The sequence below is a fragment of the Tenrec ecaudatus genome, chromosome 14 (assembly GCF_050624435.1).
Source record: "Tenrec ecaudatus isolate mTenEca1 chromosome 14, mTenEca1.hap1, whole genome shotgun sequence".
Lineage (NCBI taxonomy): Eukaryota > Metazoa > Chordata > Mammalia > Afrosoricida > Tenrecidae > Tenrec > Tenrec ecaudatus.
The window spans coordinates 49,641,074-49,666,729 of record NC_134543.1 but is presented as its reverse complement, the minus strand read 5'-3'; the positions used below and the strand labels follow the sequence as shown (position 1 = coordinate 49,666,729).

The window sequence follows — 25,656 nt, the reverse complement described above, 5'->3', positions numbered from 1 at the left end:
TTATCTCATGAGCTTGTCATCCACTGGAATAAAGTTCCTAACAATTTGTGAATGGGATTTTCAAGCTCTTAAGTCAGTGGGCCAGTAGTACAAAAGTGGGGACTGGGGGTGCTGGAAGGATGGGGGTGGGACTACAAAAGCAGATACCTGCACTTTACCCTGGGTTATGAGCTATAGTACAAAAAAAATTTTAATTGCCATTAGGACACTGAGTAATTTTTTTTCTCCTGAAAATGGGGCTGTAGGCTAAATAAATTTGGGAATTTATGCTTTAAGTGAAGGAATGAGAACTTTAGTACACACACACACACACACACACACACGGTTTCCATGTGCCAGATTCGCCTCAACTCTAGAGAGAAATTAATATTGTAAATATCTCTGGTTACACGAGTGTCAGATATTTGAGTAACAAAATTCAGTAATCTACAAAATTACAAACAAAAACAAATCAAGATGTATGTTAAATGATTGAAAAATTGCCACTCTCAGAAAGCAATATTCTTAATTCCTTGAGATACTATCATTATGAATTTATATGTAGGCTGTCTCAAAATTATTTTCAATAGTGTTTATCTGAATTGTACAGTAATGAGAAAGAGTGAACTAGTGAATTATCAAAAGTGAATCAAATTGGGAGAAAGTGAAACTGGACATCTTGTGTCTCCTTTCCATCAGGATCTGTTTAACCTGCTTTAAAAATAGGATGTGTTACAAAGACTAATTATAATTAATACACATTTTCCTGTCATTGAATACTTCTTTTTTCCCCTTCCAAACTCAAAATTTGAAAGAGAAGATAATGTAAAACTAACATTTCAATGTGAAAATCAAAGAGAGCAGAACTCATTGGGGAGGAGCTGGAGGGATGGAATTTGAGCTTTGGGAAGTGTGGGAACACCAGATTCACTCTTGACACTTTGTTTAATAAAAGTTTCTGGTTTTTTGGTGGAGCAATATTCTTGGATTTACTGTGGTGTTTTTTGCCTGTGGTTGGCAAAATAAAAAGGGGTTTGTGTGTTTACTTTTTAAAGACTAATAGTGTTTTTTCCCCCCCTCTCCCATTTAGGATTTGTAGGATAACAATAACAAGAAAAGCACCATGGAGTTCTATGAGTCAACCTATTTTATTGTCCTTATTCCTTCAATAGTTATTATAGCAATTTTCCTCTTCTTCTGGCTTTTTATGAAAGAAACATTATATGATGAAGTTCTTGCAAAACAGAAACGAGAACAAAAGCTCATTCCTACAAAAATAGATAAGAAGAAGGCAGAAAAGAAAAAAAATAAGAAGAAAGAAATCCAGAACGGGAACCTTCCTGAATCGGATTCTGAAATTATCCCTCGGGATTTCAAACTATCGGCTGTCTTGGCCGCAGAAGAGGAGCAGGTTATCCCTCTGAACGTGAGTGAGTCATCCAGTAGTGTGAGGGAAAGGAAGAAGAGGGAAAGGAAGCACAAACCTGCACTTGAAGAGCAGGTCCCCAAGGAAAGTGACATGCCCAAGATTCCTGGCAAAAAAGCAGAACCTGTTCCAGTTACTACCCAGCCAGCCTCCCCACCTGAAGCAGCTGTCGCAAGGAAGAAACCAGGGCAGAAGAAGTCTAAAAATGGAAGCGGTATTGTAATTTATTCAACTTTATCACCTGATGTTGTAATAACCTTGGGGCTTTAAGATCCAGTAACATTCTTAGCTGCACACACCATGTGAAATACTGAATCTGCAACCAGGATCGCAGCATGTTTCTCCCTGCGCTTGTCTTGAGTAAGGTAGCTGCAGAGGGTAACAACATCCTTTCATAGGACATCATTTAGAACTGAACCTGTTAGATCTTTGGGGAGAGATTTACCTGGGTCCTTGGCTCCTCACAAGAAAGAATTCATGGCAAAGCCTGGTTTGTGATCCAAGTGGGTTATAGAGAATAGTAGCAGTCTCAGGTTCTACAGTCGATGGAACTCGAGCCAGACAGAGTCCGCGGCACGGTTGCTGGAACCGCAGCCTGGCTGTGCTACATCATGTAGCAGCCGCTGGGAAAGACCCAGCCCAGAGCAAAACCTCTGGCCTTTTCAGGGGCCTTGTTGGGAGGCGTGGTTGACAATACTGGTCGACCCCATTGGCTGAATTGGATTTACTGGCTTAGGTGGGTCAATCCAGGTTCAGGCGCCCACCCCCCTCCCCCGGCCCCAGGTGTACCTCCCCTTTTGGGCGGGAAACCTGAACCTTTGAGCATATGCAGTGTATCACTCTTCATGGAGCATGCATAATGGACACCCTTAGAAATAGGGAAAAAACTCTTAATGAAATGCATAAAACTCACCTTTGGGCATTCCCCCCGAAATCAGTAGTAAGGACCTAGAATTTATCAGCAAGTAGGAACTTTGAAGGGGCCCTGGTGGCAGAGTGGTGACGAGTTGGACTGCGACCCACCAGGGTGGCAGTTTGAAACCACCTGCACTCGGGGAGAAAGCCAGGGCAGAAAACCCACAGGGGCAGGTCTACCCTGTGCTAGAGGGTCCCCATGAGTCAGCATTAACTTGATGGCAGTTAAGTTGTGTTTTCTTTTTCAGGAACTTTGCTGGAGCCAACGCTTTCCTAATGCGTGTGAGAGACATTTAAGATAAAAAGAGATATCAGACACTGTTCATTGCCCTTACTTGACTAACTTTTTCTCTATTTAAAAATAATTATTACGATAACACTTACCTTAAACTGGCCATTTTGGCCATGGTAAGTTTGTAAGTAAGTAGCAGTGGGAACATTCACAGTGCTGTGCAGCCATTGTCATTATCACTCTCCAGTTCCTTTCCCCCCGTCATTCCAAACCGAACCTGCACCCTTTGAGCACTAGAGCTTCGTTCTTCCCTCTGCCCAGCCCCTGGTAGCAACTAGTCCACGTCTGTCTCCATGTATGTGCTTGTTCTGGGGTATTTCATAGAAGTAGGGTCATTGTTTATTCTCTGGTGTGTGTCTTCTTTCATTTAGCCTGTTTCAAGTTCCATGCATACATTCGGTCAGTATTCTCTTGTAGGACTAAATCATATTCTTTCTTTTGGACATAGCACACACATCCATTCACCTGCTGAATGCTTGCATAATACCCATCTTTTGACTACCATGAATACTGCTGCTGTGAACAGTGGTGTACAAGTATCTGTTTGAATTCCTGTTGTCAGGTCTTTTGGGATTGTGGGGACCTATGATAATTATACCTTAACTTTTTGAGGAATGAACAAACTTTTCCAGAATCATTTTGCAAGTATATCATTACATGGAGTTTGTGCTAGGTGCAACTTGACAGAAATGAATAGCGTATTTTCATAATGACCAAACCCAAATTCACTGCCATCAAGTCAGCGTGGACTTAGTGATGCCCCTGTGGGTTTCCAAGACTGTATCTGTTTACGGGAATAGAAAGCGTAATTTACTTTCTCCTGTCCCCCTGCTGGTGGTTTTGAACTGCCGACCATGCACATCACAGTCCAGTGTGTAGCCACTATGCCACTCAGGCTCCTTTTCTCATAATAGCTATACGTTACCTGTGGAGACCTCCTCCCAAATAACACAGCCACACCAGTAACGTGTTTATGAACGTAACCTGCATAGTGAGTGTAGGAGACTAAAGTATGAGGTAGTTGCATGGCTTGTGGAGGGAAAAGTACCACTGTAAATGGGGAATAGTATAGCTGGTAGTTAATGGAAAAAATGTCTAGTAAAATTGGAATGTCCAAACTGGTGTAGGAGTTTTAAGGTAGGCTACTTAGGGCAAATAATGCCTCAAATTAATTTTAAAGGTTGAGTCAATGCAAGGTATGCTTTTTGGGGGGCGGGGTGGGTAGGCTATGCACTGTAGTTAACAGGTGCAGCGGAGGGGATATGATGAGATGATGTGTGGATCTACAAATGATTTTCCATATATGAAAAGATTCCTGTGTACCAGCAAATTTTATCTTAATTTGTGACATTGGGTTTTAAATGCTGCTTTAGCTGTTTGATCAAGGGGTACCATTAGGAAATGGAGTAAGCCACTCCTTTTTTAGTGGGTAGGTCACATGTGCCCATAAAACCCGGTGTGATTCATGAAGGAATATACAGCATATAGGAAAATTGAAGAAGCCATGCTCACTGCTAGTGGGGATTAGTGTATCGGTCAGGGAAGGCAGTACCCGATTGGGGTCTTCAGGAAGAAGTTACTGCAAGCAAATAGTGGGGTTCATTGGCAATTTTAAAAGTATAAAGGTACAGAGGGATGAGAGTATACATATCGCTGAACTGTGAGTGCTAGGTAACACTATTGAGATGATAGGCAAGGTCTAAATCAGTGGTTCTCAACCTTCTTAATGCCGTGCCCCTTTAATACAGTCTCTCATGTGACCCCCCCAACCATAAATTTATTTTTGTTGGTACTTCATAACTGTAATTTTGCTACTGTTAGGAAGTGGGTGACCCCTGTGAGAAGGTCATTCGACCTCCAAAGGGGTTGCGACCCACAGGTTGAGAACCACTGGTCTAGATGATGATGGTCTTCCCCTGTGATGTTAAGGAATAGAGACTTGGAGGTTTACCCAGATTTTTGAAATTTATAGAAGCTTTCTTTTCAAGAAGGCTAGTAGTCATGTGATCAGATTTACAATTTAGAAAGATTTCTTCTTTGTTAGAACTTGGGAGGGCTGATTTCATGAGACAGAATTTGATACAGGTAGTTTGAGAGGTAATTTTCTAAAGGTAAGATAGAGGCATGAAACACTGGTGACATAGAAATAGATAGATCTACAAAGTAAAACTGACATGACTGATTCAGAGTGCGTCCTACTGGGAAGAAGCATGACAGATAAGTCCCTGTGTAGAGCAAACGGGTAAACAGCTACTAGCTGAAAGGCCACACGGAGATTCCTCAGAAGATGGCTGGCTTTCAAAAGGTCACAGCTTTGAAAACCTCGTAGAAGAACATAGTTCTTCTCTGACGCAGCCCCTCTGTGGCAGCCAACAACAGTGACAGGCAAAAGGAAGGCAGGAACAAAGCTGAGTTCCCAAATCCTCGCTTGGGTTAGAATGGATAAACTACCGTTCTTCCTAGTTTTTAGACCATGAGCTAAGGATGGTTTTTACATTTTAAATGATTGGGCTGGGGAGGGGTGGAGGGGAATCCAGAGTGGATTAATATTTTGAGATGTGTGAAAGTTAGTTATATGAAATTCAAACCTCAGTGCCCATAAATAAACAGTCACACTTGGCTTTTTCTTTTCTTTTTTTTAACAATTTATTGGGGCTGATACAATTCTTTTCACAGTTCATACATATACATACATCAATTGTATAAAGCACATCTGTACAGTCTTTGCCCTAATCATTTTTTTCTCTTTTCTTCTTTTACATTTTATTAGGGACTCAACTCTTACCACAATCCATACATATACATACATCAATTGTATAAAGCACATCCATACATTCCCTGCCCCAATCATTCTCAAGGTATTTGCTCTCCACTTAAGCCCCTTGCATCAGGTCCTCTTTTATTCCCCCCCTCCCTCCCCATCCCCCCCTCCCTCATATGGCTTTTTATTTTCTATGACCGACTTTTGCATTTTAATAACAAGAGTTAAGTAGCGACAGAGCCTGTATGACTTGCAAAGCTTAAAAGATTTACTGAAAAAGTTTCCTGGTTGGAAACATCGAAATAGGAATAATGGGAAGAAGAGTTGGGTGTGTGTGGTCAAGAGGACAATTTCAGTTTGTGTTTCAGGTATCTGTAAGGGCCTTGTACGGAGAGAGTAATTTAGGATGCAGTACTGGAAGCAGTTCACTAGGAGACCAACTACTAAAGACTATTTTGAGTGTAGATAAGAAGTTTGGGAGTAATAGAAAGTCTCGAGCTAGAGACCAATAGTATGAAAGGCTGGAGCTGTCAGAAACTTAGTAGACCATGGCTTTGGGGACCCTAAGGACCTGAGTTAAAGCCATTTGTCATGGAATGGAAGCAATCAAAAGTTGCTTTTTGTTGCAACTTTTTGAGGAGTTGCAAGTTGCAATTAGTTGCAATCAGTTGAGAAGTACTTGGTAGATAAGGAAATACAGGCTATGTTTTGTATCAGATGAGGAAGAAATGAGTGTGGGAGGCTGGGGATTACAATGGGTTTTATGGATTTTGCAATGATAAATACTTGGTACAGGCTGAGCATGGTTGGGAGTGGTTGAGGAAGGGGGATCTGAAATAAAGGGGCTTAGCATAGAAAAGTTTGATAAAGTTAAAAAGCAGATATAGTGCAGTAGGATGGCCAGAATGATGTTATTGGTGAAGAAGCAGTATATTATATTAAGATTTTAGTGGTGATACATTGGAAATGATGTATTAAAATTTTTATTTCTTTCTGATGTGTTCATGTGACATGATGATTGTTTATTTTAACACAGATGACCAGGATAAAAAGGTGGAAACGCCTGTGGCACCTTCCAAAAAGCAAGAATTCTTACTCCTCCACCAAGACACTAAACAGGAAAGTGGGCCAGGAAAGAAGAAAGTTTCGTCAAAGAAACAAAAGACCGATATTGGTAAAATGTGTAGATAATGCATTTGATAAGTACTGTACATCACTCTAGAAAAGCACACTAAGGTACAAGCCAGAGAGACCCGGGATGTTCTTTAGTTCCAGTGTAGTGTATCATTTAAGACTGCAATGCCAGGACACGTCCTGGAGTCTCTTTAGTTGTTTTGTAGTGGACTTCTGATGAAGTGTATCTGAAAATTTAAAAGGACCAACACAGTTCTAAACGGTCATAGTTCTGTGAAGAATAAATAGCCAGGCACTCTGTTGAGGGACAATACTACCTTAATATCTGTACTTTTCAAAAGCTAGATTCTTCATTGACAAAAATCACTTAAAGATTATACTCGAGGACATTAGCTAGTTCCAACATTAACTTAATTCCCCAAATCATTTGTTTGAGTTAAAATGACATGCACACAATCAAATGAGGAAAATATTTTCCTAGTAGATGTTAAGAGATTTGATCAATGTATTATGGATTTTAAATAAAAGGAAAAAAAGACTTTTTAAAAGGTCAGTGTTTATCTCTAATCAAGAAACTTTGCAGTTAATAGTTAATCTTGTAGAGTTGTTGCTGTTAAGAGAAGGAACCAAGTGAGGACACTTCTTTTCTCCAACTTTAATGTTGACTAGTGTGGTACAATGTAGAGGGATCACTATTAGAAATGAATTATCTGTAAGGACCATGCGTGATTCTGTAGCTATCAAGTTAAAGGGGCTCAATTAAAAACTACCAGTTGCAAAAAGAATTCAGTAAATTATCTACAGAAATAAAAATTACATTTTACTTAAGCAGTAATTAGGTATGAATGGATTCTTAAGAAAAGCAGGAGAAAAACGAGAACTAAGTAGAAATGTATAAGAAAAGAGGTTTAGATACTATTAGTATCCTTAAAGCTAAATAAATGATTTATTTAAAATCAATGATATACTATAAAATAAAGTTCTGCACTGATACTGCTTAACTTCACTTGCTCAATGATAAAATAAATATTTAAAGCCAAATTGAGCCTGCATTGGAGATGTGAAAATAACTTCACTTATTATTAAATTTAAATGCACTTTAATGTTATCTAATATTGTTTTTTAAAATCTTGAGTAATTATAGTTTTGTTGAAATTAATTGCAGTACTGGTAGATGATCCGCACATTCATGCAACTTATATTTCTTTGATGGATAATGTTGATTCAAATCCTCTGGTGGATAAGAGAGAGGTTGTTGATCTGATCACGCCTGACCAAGTAGAAGGGACCCAGAAAATGGGGGCTAAAAAACTGAAGACTGAAACGGACAAAGGTAATGTGTCAAATGTTACTGTCAATTGTATAAACATTGATTGTAAAACATTTTTGATATCTCAAGGGATTGACTTTTCTTATGGAAACAATGCATTGTAGAATATTGGTAATTCTTCTGGGGAAAGGATTAGTGGTAGTCTTCGAGTCCAGCTTCTTTCGTTGTAATTTCGTAGACCTGGGCTCTCAAATGGGCCTAGTCCACTTCCCACAGCTATTTGGGCCTCTGTTCTCCCCCACAGCTGTTTCCCATTAGCTTTCTGGGCTAATTCACAGTAGCCTTTTTAAGTTCCAGTGTGGGTGGAGCAGTAAAAGTTCTACCCTCCTTTGGGGCTCAGAGCCTGATGGGTGGTAGTTTCTCTTAGGAAAAGTGTGTTGGTACTCAACGTAGAGCCCTGTTAAGAACGGGGCGCATGAGAGAGGTGTTGGACGCACAGGCTTTTTTTTAATGTCAGAATTTGCTTGTATATAATTGATCTTTTGATAATTGTCTTAGAGCTCATTTTGTAAATCTGAATTTCTTTTTGTAGAACTGGGTTTGTGTATCTCAGGATTACTAAAATTAAGTGAGAATATTAGTGAACATAGTACAGAAAGTTTATGTTAAGTACTTACACAATTGATGGCTAGCGTGAAGGCATTTAGTATTATGCAGTTTGTTTATTTTAGTATAACAATCTCAGTACATTTGAGATGAGGAGAATTTTCCCACTTGACTGAAGCATCTATTGTTATTTAGCCTAACATGTCAATCTTTGTCTGCTCTTGGTGATGGACTTTCGGCCAGAAACTTTGCTGCTTACCTTTGTTAACATTATCACCTGTGTCTGTAAAAAATCAACCCCTTTTTCTTTTTCTGTTTTTTAAAGAAAATGCTGAAGTGAAGTTTAAAGATTTTCTCCTGTTGTTGAAGACCATGCTGTTTTCGGAAGATGAAGCCCTCTGTGTTGTGGACCTGCTAAAGGAGAAGTCGGGTGTGATACAGGATGCTTTCAAGAAGGTAAATAGGCTTTCGCTTTTGAGGCCCATTTGGGGGCAGTAATTAAGAGTCTGCCAAATTGCTTCCTGAATCATGAATTGTAATCTGTTCCCACCCTTCACATCTCAGAACGCAGTTGCATCGAAATGTTGTGGAATGTCTTCAGAAATGATTTAATTTGTTCATACTAATGAATATGTATATTTTTAAGACTGTTGATTCAGTTGTGATAATTTGAAATAAGTTAATTTCTTAAGTGAAATAAGCCTTAAGTGAAGTTATACCTTGCTTTGGCCTTATTTTATTGCAACCAGTGCCAGGTGACTTCGGAATAGCATATAAAGAATTTGTTTTTCCATCCGATAAACTTGGCACCAAAGTCCCGGGGAATCTTTTTTATTGTTTCTGGTGTTTGTATGCTGACACTCCTAAAATGATTTGGATCTGAGAGAATCATTGCTGTTTTCACATGGCTTAGTACATTTTGTGTAAAGCACTCCCCTCCCCCGAATGGATTTCCTATTGATATGTGCACTGTGTCAAACAGGTTTCAAGTATTGCTTACATAAGATAACTCATGCAGAATCTGAGATTCCATGTCAGATTCTGGACTTATCTGACCCAGCGGTCTGAGTTTAAACCTGTAGTGCTTTCCATTTGTTCTTATGGTAAAAATCTCCCTTGTTGCATCTTCACTTCTCACTCCAGCTCTGGCTGAAGTTTCCTAATTGCTGCTTCTGCTTCCCCTTCCCCTCTTGGCCCTCTAATCTACTTTTCCACACAGCTGCAGGGTGACCTTTAATAAGTAAATCAGGTTATGTTACTCTTGCTTTAAAAAACCTTCATTGCATTTACTTTGCACCTAGAACATAATCTAATTGCCTTCAGAGGCCTGTGTTGTGCCTCTGTCTGCAGCCTCTTTTCAGGTCGTTCCTCAATACAGTCTACCTGGACTAGATCTTTTGTTCTTCCAGTATGAAAGTTGGCTGTTCTGCCTGAACTCTTCTTCGAACCTCCCTTTGCCCTCCAAACTCTTCCCCTGCAAGTCTCAGCTTAAATATCATTCTCTCCTATAGGACTAACCTGAATGCCCAATTTAAAATTTTTCTCAGAGATTAGCTGTACTTAAAAAAAAACCACATTTATCATTATCTCAAACAGAAACACGTGTCTAATTCTAATGTCTATTTTTCTCACACACTATAAGCTTCAAGTAGAAGGTTATATGAAGACATCTTGTCTATTAGTATGACCTTGATAGCTGCCATATCAGGCATGCATGTGCTTGCTTAATAAGCTTGTTTTTACTTCCAGGTGTGCAGTGACAGTGTATTTTACCTGGCAGTTCACAATGTCGTATGCCTGTTTCACAGTCTATGTGGTGCAAGCAATCACTGTGAGGAAACAGTGCGTTAGAAGGGTAGTCAGTGGAGTAAGTGACTTTGGATGAATTGTCAAATTATTCTCTTGCCAGGAACTTCTTTGTTGATAAATTTTTCCTTTGATTTATTTATTGTCTGTGGGTGAGTGTCTATTTAAAAAGGGTTCTTAATTGTTCTTAGGGGTTGGGAGAAGTACCCAGCAGGTAAAAGCCCTGAGCTGCTCATAGTCAGTTGCTGTTACAAATAGAAATCATTGCTAAAGTGTCATGCTTGTGAAGGACAAAGCGCAGTCAGTGTACGGCGAGATGGCTTCATGCTGTAGAGCCTGCGTGGTAAATCTTGCTCCCCTGTATTTTAGACAGGCTAAGGAGCAAGTTGAGGATGTGGTTTGAAACAGAGTACATGTTTTGAAATTGTTTTCATTAAAACAAAACAAAATCCTTCCCTTGAGCCATTTGGCTCTGGGTTAAAAAATGTTTGTTGATTACTCTTCTGGTCAGGCTGTTCTCAACTGCAGAGACTAGGCCCTCAGCCAGTGCCCTGCACCCTGGAAAGACTTGAGAAGTTTTATTTTCCCCCTTTACCTGCCTACAGACTGCGTCTTGGTCATCCTTTTTAATAGAGTGCCAGGTCTCAGATGCAAATAATTCCTCACACCTGGTAAGACCAGTTCAGAGATGGGCAGGAACTAAATGGAGTGGCACTGACCAGCATAGGCTAAGGACAGGCAGAGGAGTTGATGACTTGGTGACTAGTCTACTTGTGGATGCTGCGGACTAACTGAATAGATTGTGGTGGGGATGGAATTTGCGAACACTTCCTGGGGGAAGAAAGAATTGGGGGACATTGTTTAAAAAAAAAAAGGAAGCTGTTTTATGTGGAAACAGTAACTTCACATTTGGATATATGTTTCTCTGGAATTGAAGAAAGGATACAATGTATATGTTTTTTGGCAATAGTTCGCTAATACATATGGTCAATAGATGGTAGGCCAGGGAGGATGGCAGGAGTGATGAGGACGCTCACGGGGGAGCCCAGAGACATGTGGGCATGTGAAGGACAGGCACGTTGTTACAAAGGACACTGAAGAGGAGTGGAGAGTGCTCGGTGCAGCAGCGTGGAATTACATGCGTCCAGATGATAGCAGGTTCTGGGATAGAGGAGGGGAAGGCAGCAGCGACAGACTTTTGAGAAGTCACAGCATATGAATTGTGATTACCTTACATGGGAAAGAAAATAGGAAAAGCTAGCACAAATTGAAAAGTTAGAGAGATGTTACACCTGTGTCTGTGTGTGGGCACACAGGTGTTCTCACCTTGGTGTTTTAGCCAGAAGGCACCCACGTTCTGCTTTGTGGAGTGCAGGTTAAGATCCTGAGCTGCTGGAAGCCAGATCTCCTGGATTTAAATCTTGAGCTCTATCATTTGGAGCTGTGTAGCCACAGATAAGTTACTTAACCTCACAGTGCCCTGGTTCTCCCTCTCCTGTATCTCTGAAATGGGGAGCCTGGAAATGACTTGTTGGGGAGGGTGTCTGACTGCCTCTAGCTTCACAAAAGGTGGTGGTGGGGAAGGAAGAAGGATCAGCACCAGCAGACTGCTGGCTCTGTGGTGAAGGTCAGACGTGGATCCTATTTGTCTCACCAAGTTTTAGACCATCTGTCCCTCACAGGGCACACCCTCCTGCTCTGATGGGTGTGATAATATGTTGCAGGGGTCACACACCTTAGAACATAGTCATGAATACAGGGTTTATGAAGGAAGCAACAGGCTACAATTCTGGGCCAGCTACTGCCCTGCCCAGGTGATGAGTGCCTGCCTGAGGCAGGGTGGTACCCCACCAGCAAGCCTCCTGCCAGAATGTTCCATGTGCTGGTAGCCACTCTGCTGGTCTTTGGTTCTGCTGTTGCCATTTCTCTGCTGCTGTTTCTGCTACTTGCCACCTTTCACTGTCTTTAGTATTACAAATATCTGACTCCTATGTCTAGGACGTTCCTGGTGGAGGGGTCCTAGGTCCAAAGGACATGCTCCGTACCTATCTCCTGGGATCTGGGACTGGAACTCTGTTTTGTTTTGTTTTAATCATTTTATTGGGGGCTCGTACAATTCTTATCACAATCCATACATATATATGCATTGTGTCAAGCACATGTGTACATTTGTTGCCACCATCATTCTCAAAACATTTGCTTTCCACGTGAGCCCTTGATATCAGCTCCTCATTTTTCCCCTCCTTCGGTCCCCCTCCCTCATGAACCCTTGATAATTTGTAAATTATTATTATTTTGTCATACCTTTTTAAAATTAAAAAAATTTTTGTCATATCTTACACTGTCTGATGTCTCCCTTGACCCACTTTTCTGTCCCCCTGGGAGGTGGTCACATGTAGATCCTTGTAATCAGTTCCTCCTTTCCAACCCACCTTCCCTCTACCCTCCTAGTATCGCCACTCACACCACTGGTCTTGAAGGGATCATCTGCCCTGGATTCCCTGCGTTTCCAGTTCCTATCTGTACCAGTGTGCATCCTCTGGTCTAGCCAGATTTGTAAGGTAGAATTGAGATGATGATAATGGGAGAGGAGGAAGCATTTAGGAACTAGAGGAAAGTTGTGTATAATCACTGCTACCTTGCATCCTGACTGGCTGGTCTCCTCCCTGTGACCCTTTTGTAAGGGCTGTCCAGTTGCCTACAGATGAGCTTTGGGTCTCCACTCTGCACTCACCCTCATTTAAAATGATATGATTTTTTGTTCTTTGATGCTGGATACCTGATTCCTTCGACACGTCGTGGTTACACAGTCAGGTATAGAGGTCAAAAATCAGACTTTGATCTATTTTCAGGTTTTTCTTTATTTTTGAAATTAAAATTTTTTTCTTTTTAAAAATTAATTTATTCTTTTCTGGGACATTGATTTTCTTTTTTGTTGTCATCGTTGTGTTCTCTTTTGTCGCTTTGTCTTGCTAGGCTTTGTTTTGGAATTCTTTTAAAAGCCTGGTGGGGTGGCAAAGCTGACCAGTCTACTTGATAGCATGCTGTACTAAGGTGACCAAATTTTAATATTGGTAAAGCAGGACACCATTGATGTGTGTGTGTGTGTGTGTGTGTGTTCTTGATTAAAAATTTGGTCTATATGGAGCAACAAAAATTTTCATAGAACACAAAAGTAATATATTTTAAAATTTTCAACGTAAGTATAATTTACAAATATACATGAAAATTATGTATAGTATTTTATTCTTTGGCATATTTCTCATTTGAATTTTTTTAGTGGATTTCTGTCATTTAAAAGGTCATGAAATTTTTCACAAGATTTTGTTAAATTATATTTCACACAAAATGGCTTTCAAAGTCTCAACACTTAATTGTGATTTTTCTGATGTCCACACTTGATTTACCATAGAAAAAACACGTTTAGTTGCACCATTAGTTCCTGGTAAGGACTGCGTGCATTCCACAATTTTCAGTGCATTATTGTATGGAACATGGTGTGTTTCAAAATGATGAAATATTTCTAACCATTTGTTCTCTATTGTGATTTTTGCGGATGCCCAAGATTTAACCTTTTCCTTATCAATATATATTTTTACTAATGATTCCTCATTAAAAAGATCATTTTCAGAAATATTACTATTATGGGAAATTTTGAGTAATATGATCGAATGATTTTTGCACATCATTCCAACTAAGTTCTTGTTTCAATGTAACCAAGTGAATATGTTGAGTATCATTATAATGTACCGTCCACTCTTCTAAATAATCTGTGCAGTTACTAAAGAACTTTTAACGTGATTCATGATATCTGCACGATTTATTGCACCTTGTTCTAGCTGGCTTATACTATTACGAATAGTTAACGGAAGAAAATTATTTTCTAATCGCTCCTGACACTGAAATTTTAAATTATTAACTTCATTTGCTACATCGATTACCGAAATTTTGTCACCTTCACTAAGTTTTACAGCATTTTGAAAAAGAGCTGTTTGATTGTGTACAACTCTAGCCAAATTTTTGAAGATTCTTTTTCTAAAAACTTCTTCTAAAATTTTAGGACATTTATCCTGTGATAGAAAGTAGGATTTCAAAGGATTGTATAGTTTCAAAATTCTTTTGACAGCTGGCAAAAGAGCTAACCAGCGCGTTTCACTGTATCCAAGTATTTTCTGATATTTGACTTCTGCAGTTTCACAAAATTCTTTAAGCATTTCAACGCGCACAGTGTACATATAGAAATAAGAATGTATTTTAATCACAGTATTTTCCACATCTACGGGCAACAAATCAGCAGCTGTTTGAGTGGCGTTATATATTATGTATATTCCCTTCCTGTTCTCCCGTCCCTCCCTAGCTTATTCGTGCATTCTTTCCAAAAATTGGAACTTTTAAAATAATGCCGCGGGACACAGGACAAATTGTTAAAAATTGGGACATCTGGTCACCTTATGCTAGTCACTTGATTGGAGCAGGTCCACCCCCACCATGATACCTTGCTCCTTACTGTACTCAATTAGCAAACCATCCTGTCTCCTTGTATGGTCCCACCCGGTCATTTGGTGGCAGTTAGAAAGACTGTACTAAGAGGGCCATAGAAGTCATTCTCTGTACTGCAGCTAAAAAGAAAATACTAACATTTGACTGTTTTTCACTGTTGGCTTTTAAGTGAACTCTGCCTCAATGATATGATTTTCTTTAAGCTTTATGTTACACTTTTCAACATCCTTCCCCTTTCCATTTTTATTAAATACAGCATTTTTCATCTATCATATAGTTGTGGTATGTCAAACCTATCTTAATTTAGTCATAGTTCTGCAGTTTAATAGGTTCAAATCTCAGTGCCAGTTCTTTTGCTGTATCTGATGTATTTATTTCTTGATTGGCTGAGGTGTTTTCAAGAAGGATCGATGAAGACCTAAATTCTTGGCAAGTGGAAATGTTCCATTGTCACTCTGTACTTTAAGGATTTTTGTGGTGGGGTATAATGCTTCATTGTCTTAAGCATTTTGTTGATGACACTGCTTTGTTATGTTTTACATTCGTATTGCTGGGTATAACCTGTGCACAGCCTGAATATTATTCTCTTTCATGTATTTTTTCAAACTGTGCTCTCAAGTAAAAACATATTTTGGGTAATCAATCTGATGCTTATTATTTATTGGGTTTAGCCAGTGTTTACCCTACTGTACAAATATGATGGGATTCAGTTTCTATGAAATTCAGTAAACTGTGCTATAGTCAATACTCGGCAAATTTTCCTTTGAATATAACATGTGTCTTCATTATTAGATCAAATCAAGTTTAATTTCTGGTGGTGAGGTGGTTATGAATTGGGTTGCATTAAAAGGTCAGCAGTTCAAAACCACCAGCCACTCTGGGAGAAAGATGCGCTTTTCTACTCCCAGAAAGTGTTAGAGCAGGGGTCCTCAAACTTTTTAAACGGGGCCAGATCACTGTCTGACCTCAGACCCATTGGAGGGCCTGACTATAATTTTAAAAAGACTTAAGAACAAATTGCTATGCACACTGCACATATCTTATTTTGAAGTTAAAAACAAACGGGGCAAAAACACCTGGCGGGCCGCATGTGGCCCGCAGGCCACAGTTTGAGGATGCCTGAGTTAGAGGCTGGGAAACCCACAGAACCCTGTCCTCCTCGGTTGCTATGAGTAGTCTAGATCAAGTGCATGACCAGTGAGTTCTTACGTAATAGATAACATGTTACTTCTCTTAGGGGTCATAGTGAAACCTATGTTGGATTTCCTTTGTCAGTCTCTATCTTTGGGATTTCAGTTCTCTACAAAACAAACAAATACACAAAGCGGTTTTATCTTTATCTCTTTGTACTTTTATCAACCTTGGTTTCTGTGACCTTCACTCAGCCTTAACTTTTTGCTGTTTCACATTGGGTTATATTTCTAGAATGGTATTAACTTTTCTACTTTGGGTTTTGCCAGCTAATATTTCACCGCATTCTGTGCTCTTATATCATTTCTTCTCTGAGGTCTCTCTTGTGTGTCTGCTTTTTGCTCTTGCTTTCCAGAGATTAGATTTTTAGAAACCATGTTGGTGTTTATACTCATACCTTTTGTCTGTTTTGACAACTTTTTCATGTTGATGGATTTTTACTTGTCATGGTTTCCACATCATTTTCCTCTTCTTGTATGTTTATAGACTATTTCTTTTTGGCTTATGAAGGTTAGTTCAAAAGTATTGCAACAAAATGCTACAAACTTTCATTAAATAAAAATAAATTAAATAAAAAATGCCAAAATGTAAAGCTGTTGTTTATTGACATGTCTTCCACCTTGGCCTATGCACTTCTGAAAGTGGTATTTCCATCTCGCTAGCTCTTCCTTGAAGAACTCTGTGCTCTTAGATTTACGCCATGTCACAATGGCAGTTTTGGCATCCTTGAACTCAAATTGTGTTCCTTTGCAGAGAGAGAGAGAGAGAGAGAGAGAGACACTGAATTTTCAGAAGGCCATGCCCACATAGAAGTCTCATTGGCTATCTCCAGATTGGCAGCCTAGATTCCACTCCTACAGTCTTAATTCTTAAATTGACCCCAGATTAGGTGCCTGCCACATTGTGCCTGAAAAAAAAAATGTGGTGCCATTTTTCTGACTCTTTTCTCCTCAATACAGGTTTCCATTTTCTTAAAACTTCTTTCCAATATGCTCCTTTGATTGTCCTGTGTCCATCAAGAAAATCTATGAAGTTTACCCCTTGGAAATCAGACAACAGTCACTATAACTTTGTGAGCTGACCTCTCTGCCTTGAATTTAATTGGGCCAGAAGATTCCTTCTGAAGCTACTGTTTCGATGGACCTTTTTCTTTTTTTCAAAGCCCTCTTTGAAGACAGAGACAAGTGTATTACTGAACGAATGTGTCCACAGTCATAGAGGTTTAGATCTGTAGTAAGCATGTCCGCTAATACATGTGTAGGACATTTTGTCTGGCACAACCTGTGCGTGTGTGAGTGCCCTGTGCACTTCCCTCTCACACTCACCTTTTTCACCACCTCTCGTTGGGGCGACGTTTGTGAGAGCTTCTCATTCTTCTGTTTCTCCACTCTGCCTTTCAGGGCACTTCCCGCCTCTTGTCTTTGCACGTGTTCTTGGAGTTCGGTGGGGAATTGTTGGTTTTGTGTTCTTCTGTTAACTGTGGAGAGTTGTGTGTCATGGTATTTCTGTAGCCATAGGTGTACACATTTATTGTGTCATTGTTTTAAGTACTTGTGTTTGGTCGTCACTGCTTTTGGCATTATTTCCGAATAGTGTGCGTTGGGATCACCGATGACTGTTTCATTGGAGATTTCTATTTTCGTTTCAGAGTAGTTTTCTTGATCCTTTTTTTTGGGTTTAATACGACTATTCTGTAATTCTTTGGAAAGATGTCTCAAGCGAGTTATGTTTACAAATTAGCACTGGGTAGATCTATCATTGTGGTTTCTGATTATTATTTCACTGACCGGTATTTGGCAGTTGGTCTGTTTTTATATGTAACAGAGAACTCTGCATTGACTCAGAAACACTTAGAGAGTCTTCATTTTCATGACACACGTGAGTTGTTATTAATTCTCTATTGACTTGTGTATTGTAGTCTAGTAAAGGAGAATTGACTGCACTCGTCCATCAGCTTCAAGAAAAAGAGAAACTCCTTGTTGCTGCAAAGGAAGATGCTGCTGTTACCAAGGATCGGTGCAAGCAGTTAACCCAGGTGAAGACATTCTTATGTTCAAAGGATATAGAAGACTATATAAGAAACATTTTAGAGATTGCCCATAATTTCTGATTCACTTGTTTATGCAACACGTTTACTCCCAGCAAAAAAGTTATTTTCTGATATAGGTATTTTTCTGTCTTTCCTGGAGTTATACTCGACATTTGAGTTATGAATTTAAAAATAACAGCACTGATAGCTATCCCTATAGTTTTGGTTAAACATTAGACTGCTAACCACAAGGTCAAAGAGTCAACCCTACCAGTTACTTAGAGGGAGAAAGATGAGGCTCTCTTCTCCCGTAAAGAGTTAAAGCCTCAGAAACCCACCCTATCTCGGGTTTCAGTGGGTTTGGTTTTTTGAGTTAGTCTCTGAATAGAAGAAGCATTTGGACATTGTGAGCCTGCTCTAGTTGGGTCTGGCAGAATTATCCTCTTTAGAAGGGCAGAACTTGCTGTAATATCATCTGAATTCAATGTATAGGATACATGCAAGGCCCTTACATAAGTGATTTGTTTATTGAGGCTCTTGTCACATGTATATTTAATTAATGAGAAGCATTAAGTCCAGACATTTTAGCATGAGAGGTATAGAAGAACTTAAAGACATCACCTGGATGAGAGAGCAGAATTGAAACTGTCGAAAATGTGGTGTCATTCTCCTGGGAAGTGCTTGTTTCTCCTTTATGGGATTAGATTCAGTAGAGTAAAATGTGTTTATGAACCCCTCATCGTGCTGCTTGATGCCACTGTGAGAATGAATGGCCTTGTTGGAATATAAATCCTCTATAGCATCATAAGGAAAAGTTCTGTGACAAAAGTTACTAAATAAACAAGCCTGCTTCCCTAGTAGTAGAAACCTCAGTGCAGTTGTGTGTGGTGGATGTGCTGAAGGGGCCCTGTTAAGCAATGTTCAACTGCTAACTGCGAGGTCAGTGGTTCAACCCACCAGGCTGTCTGGAAGAATGACTTTAAAAAAAAAATCATTTTATTGGGGGCTCACACAGCTCTAATCACAATCCATACATCCATCCATTGTGTTGAGCACACTTGTACATTTGTTGCCATCATCGTTCTCAAAACATTTTCTTTCTACTTGAGCCCTTGGTATGAGCTCCTCATTCTTTCCCTCCCTTCCCGTTACCCCTCCCTAATGAACCCTTGATAATTTATAAATCATTATTCTTTTGTCATGTCTTACACTGTCTTGCTGTTTCCCAAGAATGACTTTTTAAAGTCCCTTTGATTTTCAAGTACTTCTTGTTTCAGAATGCAGGACTAATTTGCTGAAGTTATTGAACTTGTTTTTAGTACTATGATTTCTAGTCATTTCTTTTTGGCTTTACTCTCCTAGGAAATGATGACAGAGAAAGAGAGAAGCAACGTGGCTATAGCAAGGATGAAAGATCGGATTGGAACACTAGAAAAAGAGCACAATGTGTTTCAAAACAAAATGCATGTCAGTTATCAGGAGACCCAGCAGATGCAGATGAAGGTATGTTCTCCTCTGAAAGCAAAGGGAAGTCTTTGCATTTGCATGGTCTGTGCGTGGCCAGCTGTTGGGCCATCCAGGGTATAGTGACCAGGTCACCTTGTTCTCTCTCTCTTCTTAGTGGGTGGTAAACAGTTTGTCTTAGAAGAGGACGAGGTGGGGAGGAGCTAGGAGAATGCATACAGCCAAACACATGCCAATTCAACAGTTGCCACATGTGTACTGCAGTGGCAACAGTAACAGTCTTTGAATCCTGGAACCATTTTTACCTTCTTTTCCTGAATGGTTCTTCCCTGATTAACCTAAACATTCTAAGGCAGTGGTTTCAACCTTCCTAATGCCGCGACCTTTTAATACAGTACCTCATGTTGTGGTACCTCCCCTTCTCCCCACCATAACATTATTTTTGTTGCTACTTCTTAACTATAATTTTGCTACTGTAATGAATCAGGCGACCCCTGTGAAAGGGCCATTTGCCCCCCAAGGGGTCACTCCCTACAGGTTGAGAACTGCTGTTCTAAGGTTTCTACGAGGCTTTCGACTCCAGTAAGGATTGACAGAGCCTCAGAAACCCCAGGGGCAGTTTTATGTTGTCCTGTAGGGTCACTGTGAATTGGCAGTTTGTTAATGGCAGTGAGTTTGGGTGTCAGTTTGATCTCACATAGATAATGTTTGAAAGAGCATAATGCTAAAAGCACATCTTTTATTTTTGCTAGGTCAGCTATTATTTGTTTTTTAAGAAGATGTCAGGGGATATTTTTTGTTTACAGTTTAAAAGATTAGCTCTGGGTAAAAGTTTTCAGGGGTTTAAGCACTCTCCATGCCTCTTGAGTCCATGAGAACTGGATATTCTGCCCTGCTTTTCTCTCTTCATATTAGTATTTGTAATGACTGCCCAGACAGAGGGTAGGGAATAGAACAAGGCTCGTGAGAAAGCCTTTTCGGGACTCGAAGGGCCTGAAATCAGATATTGGCAATGGTGGTGACGCATTGCGTGCGTTAGGTGACAGAAGAGGGGCGATAGTGTGGCAGATGACTACCAAGGCTTTGGCATAGGTGACCTGTCTTTGTTAGTGCTTTCTGCTCTCAACATCCCATAAGGCACAGTTCTGACGGGCTGTCTTTCCCATCTATCACCCGCTCTCATGATTTTCGTTAGGTCTGGACCAGTGAGGAGGACTTGTTTTTACTTGTTTCTTTTAAAGACATCGCATCATGGTTATTACTAATTAAGAAGTTATTTATGAACTTGGCCTAGGTCTGTTTCCAAGTTGGTTTATAATGTTACACACTGTGACATGGCACCTTTTCTTTGCGTTCATCACCATTAAAAATTAGTTTCTCAAGATTTGTTTTTATTTATTGCCAAAGAATGGTTCATATTTTCTTTACCTGGTATTTTTTGTGTTCTTATTATTATAGCATTTCTGTTTTAAGATGGTCTTGGCAATCATTGTTTTCTAAGTCTTATTTGTATAAAATAATTTTAGTTTCAGCAATTTCGTGAGGAGATGGAGGAAGAGAGAGCTCGTTTGAAGCAGGAAAATGGTATACTGAGAGATGCTGTCAGCAATACTACAAACCAACTGGAAAGCAAGTATGTTTCCAAATGCTTTATTTCATTTAAATGGCAGAGTATTTTCTTGAATCATCAAAATGGTGGGTAATAGCAATTGGTTAGACGCTTGTTTCTAAATGGAGTTAATTTTCAAAATACATTCCCTTGCCTCCCTAAAGAGCCTCTGCAGTTAAATTGCTCTACAAGGAGTGCTTGCGCCACCAGCGAGACAGCCTGTAGCTGTGTGTGACTGAATGGACATGCTCTGTGTGATTACGATCTTGTTCTGGCAGATCGTTAGCGATAACAGCCCTGCCTGTGACCCTGGGAAGGTTATGATTCAGGAGCTCCGAGGTGGAGCCCAGGGATCTGTGTGCTCAGACACATTCCTGCAATGTGATGTCAGTGACTCGGCAGCCACACTTTGAGAAACGCACAGAGGGAAGAACCTCTCCAGCGGCTTGCTTTCCAAAGGTTGTCAGGCCAACTTGAGGGTGCCACTGTGTTTCCATGCCCAAAAGCTGTGACCTTCCATTTCCCTTGGTATTTCATTGTGGTTTTGGAATTTGTGTAATTGTCATCAGAATCCAATTATGTGGGCGTTACAGTCACCAAACTTCATTATTTGCAGTAATTTATTAGTATTACTTTTCAGTTAGCTTTAAGTGAAATTAGAAGCTATGAAAATGAATATAAAATAGGTTTGGTTTTTGGCCTATATGCATTTATAATAATAGAAGGTTCTTAATCCAGTTACTGCTTTCAGGCAGTCCGCTGAACTGAATAAACTCCGCCAGGATTATGCGAGGCTAGTGAATGAGCTGACTGAGAAAACAGGAAAGCTACAACAAGAGGAAGGCCAAAAGAAGAACGCAGAGCAAGCAGTTACTCAGCTGAAGGTGATTTCTCCCCCCCCCCCCTCTCTGTTGCTTTATGAATAATGATGCTACTCAGCCCAGTGACCTAAGTGTGTATGTAGGCTTGAGAAATGTCTTGAGGCTGATTGGTACCTGTAGTCCAAGTGTTCTGCCACAGGGCTGCCCCGGCCCTGGTGAAGCAATGGTGTATAGGCTTGAGTTCGAAGTTAAGGTGTTGGAAGACAGAAAAATAAAATTGGCTGATTGACATGTATAAATAAAATTTTATATGGGAGGCATCAAGGTCTACATGTGTGAGACAGAAGCCATGTATAAATTTATATTTCTTGCTCATAACCTAGAATTTCTCAGGGAGCCCACTGAACTTGTGTTTCTTTGACGTTTCTTTTCCTTGAGTCACAAAGCCATGAGCTGCTGATGCTCAGACTGACTGAGGAGGTAGCCACTTTTCTCTTGTTCCTTTCTTTTTTTTTTTTTTAAATTTTAACAATTTATTAGGGGCTCATACAATTCTTATCACAGTTCATACATATACATACATCAATTGTATAAAGCACATCTGTACAGTCCCTGCCCTAATCATTTTTTTCTCCTCTTTTCTTTTTTTACATTTTATTAGGGACCCATACAACTCTTATCACCATCCATACATATACATACATCAATTGTATAAAGCACATCCATACATTCCCTGCCCCAATCATTCTCAAAGCATTTGCTCTCCACTTAAGCCCCTTGCATCAGGTCCTCTTTTTTTTCCCCCTCCCTCCCCTTTCCCCCCTCCCTCCTCTTGTTCCTTTCTATACACCTTAGACTGTTAGGTACATTCAGTGGAATCCTTAGAAGAATCACCTGTTCTTTTCATTGGGGAGAAGGTTGGCTGAAAATGCAGTTCAATTTGTGTAAGTTAAGTGCAACCTCACAATGTTCAGCAGCCTCCCACGTAGACCCTAGCTGCCGTTGTCTCTTGATAGCAGGCCCAGGCTAGTAGAGGGAAACCGGTCCGTGAGAAAGTTGAAAGTGGGAACAATGGTGAGAGGCTTTGTTCTTCTGAAGTCTTCCTGGTTCTCTTTGTCCTTCTGTCTAAGCTCAGTCTTGCAGGTGGGTTTACTGTTTGCATTTCTGGGTTAAGAAGTCTGTTCTCTATAGATGTAGATAAATGGGTATATGACATTAAAGATGATAGTCACAAGGGAGGTGCTCTGCTATAAGTATATGAACCTTATAAATTTGGGACACAGGTTGAAGCATTTAGCTGTAAACTGAAGATATTTCTTGAGAGAGATTTATCTCCTTGAAAACCCTCTGGAGCAGATCTACTTTGACTTTTAGGTCACTATAAATTGGAATCCACTTGATTCCCAGGTTTGGTTTTTGGGTCCCTGAGAATTAGCAATAAAGATATCATCCAGTTGTTGGGTCATAGCTAAGTAGATCAAATAGAGATAGATATAGTAGTAGCCGTCTTGATCCAACTGCACCAAAATTGAGATTTTGAAATGATCTCCAATTAGGTAATCCTATAGGGGCCCTGCTAGGGTAGTGGTTATGCATCGGGCTGGGATCCGCATGGTCGGCAGTTGGAAACCACCAGCAGCTCTGCAGAAGAAAGACTGGGCTTTCTATTCCCATAAACAGTTACAATGTTGGAAAAACCCCCAAGAGAGTCAGCATTGACTAGATGGCAGTGAGTGAGTGAGCGAGCGAGTGAGTAAATCCTGTTGGGCGGCTGTGACTGATAAGAACACAGCTTTCAGAGTGAGTGCATGTGCTAATCTTAATTACAATGCAAGAGTAGTCTAGTTAGAACAAGCATTTTTATGATGTAGCAGTAAAGATAGAGGATGACACGTTGAAAAAAAAAAGGTGATTGAATTCTGTTCTTGTTTTTGCTCATCCTTACTTTCTAAATGTCAAGGTTCAACTACAAGAAGCTGAGCGGAGGTGGGAAGACGTCCAGAGCTACATCAGGAAGAGAACAGCAGAACATGAGGCAGCACAACAAGGTACAGGCCCACCTCGGCGTGATGTGCTTGCTTTTGTTTCTCCCCTCAGCCACTGCGTGACGGCATGTACATTGAGGGTTGGTGGCAAGCCTCCAGCAAGGCTGCGGGTGCCATTTTCCCAACAGCATGTGCTCACCTCCTAGCTTTCTCTGTCACATTTTGGCTTTCACAATATTTCAGAGGTTTTCATAATGCACTTGAGATAGACTCCACGATAGCACTAACATAACTTTCATGCACATTGGGGGGAAAAAGGAATTCAGACAGCTCAGTCTATGGTAATATTTGCTTTTCTGAAATGGTCTGGAATCACACCCACAATAGCTCCAACGTATGCTTGGATCTGATTTTGGGTAAAATATCCTCCTTTCTACATCATGAAGAAAATATAATCACATTTTGTTAAAAGCTCAGTAAAAATAGCTCTAAATTAAAAATAGCTTTTATACTTTGATAGTACATTTCTTTGACATTAGCTAAAGTTCTAAAAATAAGCTTTCTACTAGCTTTACCAAAGCTGTAGCTTCCAGGCAAAGTTATAATTCTTAATTGGGTAATGCCACCAGTGTGTCACACTGGGGGGGCTTGTTTGTTGCTGTGATGCTGGAAGCTGTGTCACTGGTATTTCAAATGCAAGCAGGGGTCATACAAAGTGAACAGATTTCAACGGAGCTTCCGGACTAAGAAGGGCACGCTACGAAGAAAGAATCTGCTGGCCACTTTGGAGAAAGTAACTGCTGAAAATCTTAATGCATAGCATAGAAACAGTCAGATACTGAACGGCTACTGAATGGAAGCCGAACATTGTTGGAGATAGTGCTGGAGGATGGGCCCCTGGGCGAGAAGGTACTTGAAATGTGACTGAGGAAGAGCTGGTTTCTCAAAGTAGAGTGGACCATGGTGATGTGATTGGAGTGAGCCTGTGGGAATGAGCCTTTGGGGTGTTCATTTACCGTTAAGGACTCAACTCAAATTGAGAAGAAAAAGCTACAAAAATTGAATAGAGTATACAAAGTATAAATCTATGAAAATTGGAAGTCGTCAAAAATGAAATGGAACACATAAGATCAATATTCTAGGTTCAGTGAACTAAAATGGACTTATATCGACCTGTTTGAATCAGAAAATCATATGATCTATGCTGGGAATGACACAAGAGGAACAGGCATTTCATTCGTTGTCAAAACTACATTTCAAAATTAGTCAGTGACAGGATTAAATCTATCCTCTGATTAAATCCCATCAAAACAACTATTATTCAAATTTATGCACCAACCAGGAAAACTAATGATGAAGAAATAGAAGAATTCTACCAATGTCTTCAACCTGAAATTGATCAAATACCTTTATTCAACAACACAGTGATTACACACACGCGCGCACACACACATGTGCGCGCGTGCACACACACTTACCCACTTCTCTAGATGGTATAAACGGAAATCAAATTGGCTACATCTGTGGGAAGAAACCATTGAGAATCTCAGTATCAGCAGGTAAAACCAAGCCAGGGACTGACTGTGGTTCAGACTATCAATTACTCATGGATGTTCGAGATGAAGCTGAAGAAAATTAAGCCAAGTCCACAAGAGCCAAAATATGACTTGGAGTCCATCCCACCTGAATTTTGAGAACATCTCAAGAACTGATTAGACGCATTGAACGGTGATGACAGAATACCATCAAGAACATCACTTGTGAAGAAAGCCAAAGGTCAAAGGGACAAGAAAGAGAAAAAAAATGTCAATGTGGATGTCATCAGAGATTCCGAAACTTGTTCCTAAATGTGCCTCAGGCAAATGGAA

General features: G+C 40.0%; 1 protein-coding gene across 6 annotated transcripts in view; it reads left to right on the top strand.

The window, feature by feature from the left end:
- Positions 1-25,656, top strand: part of KTN1 (kinectin 1) — a 115,736-nt gene that overhangs the window by 32,617 nt on the left and 57,463 nt on the right. For all 6 annotated transcript variants that reach the window (XM_075530935.1, XM_075530939.1, XM_075530938.1 and 3 more), the window contains exons 2-10: positions 1,070-1,619; positions 6,410-6,547; positions 7,673-7,840; positions 8,709-8,839; positions 17,799-17,915; positions 19,272-19,412; positions 20,900-21,006; positions 21,734-21,866; positions 23,764-23,851. In XM_075530935.1, coding sequence (XP_075387050.1) covers positions 1,103-1,619; positions 6,410-6,547; positions 7,673-7,840; positions 8,709-8,839; positions 17,799-17,915; positions 19,272-19,412; positions 20,900-21,006; positions 21,734-21,866; positions 23,764-23,851 — 1,540 coding nt within the window. In that variant the 5' untranslated portion in view covers positions 1,070-1,102. The remainder of the gene's footprint in view (positions 1-1,069; positions 1,620-6,409; positions 6,548-7,672; positions 7,841-8,708; positions 8,840-17,798; positions 17,916-19,271; positions 19,413-20,899; positions 21,007-21,733; positions 21,867-23,763; positions 23,852-25,656) is intronic.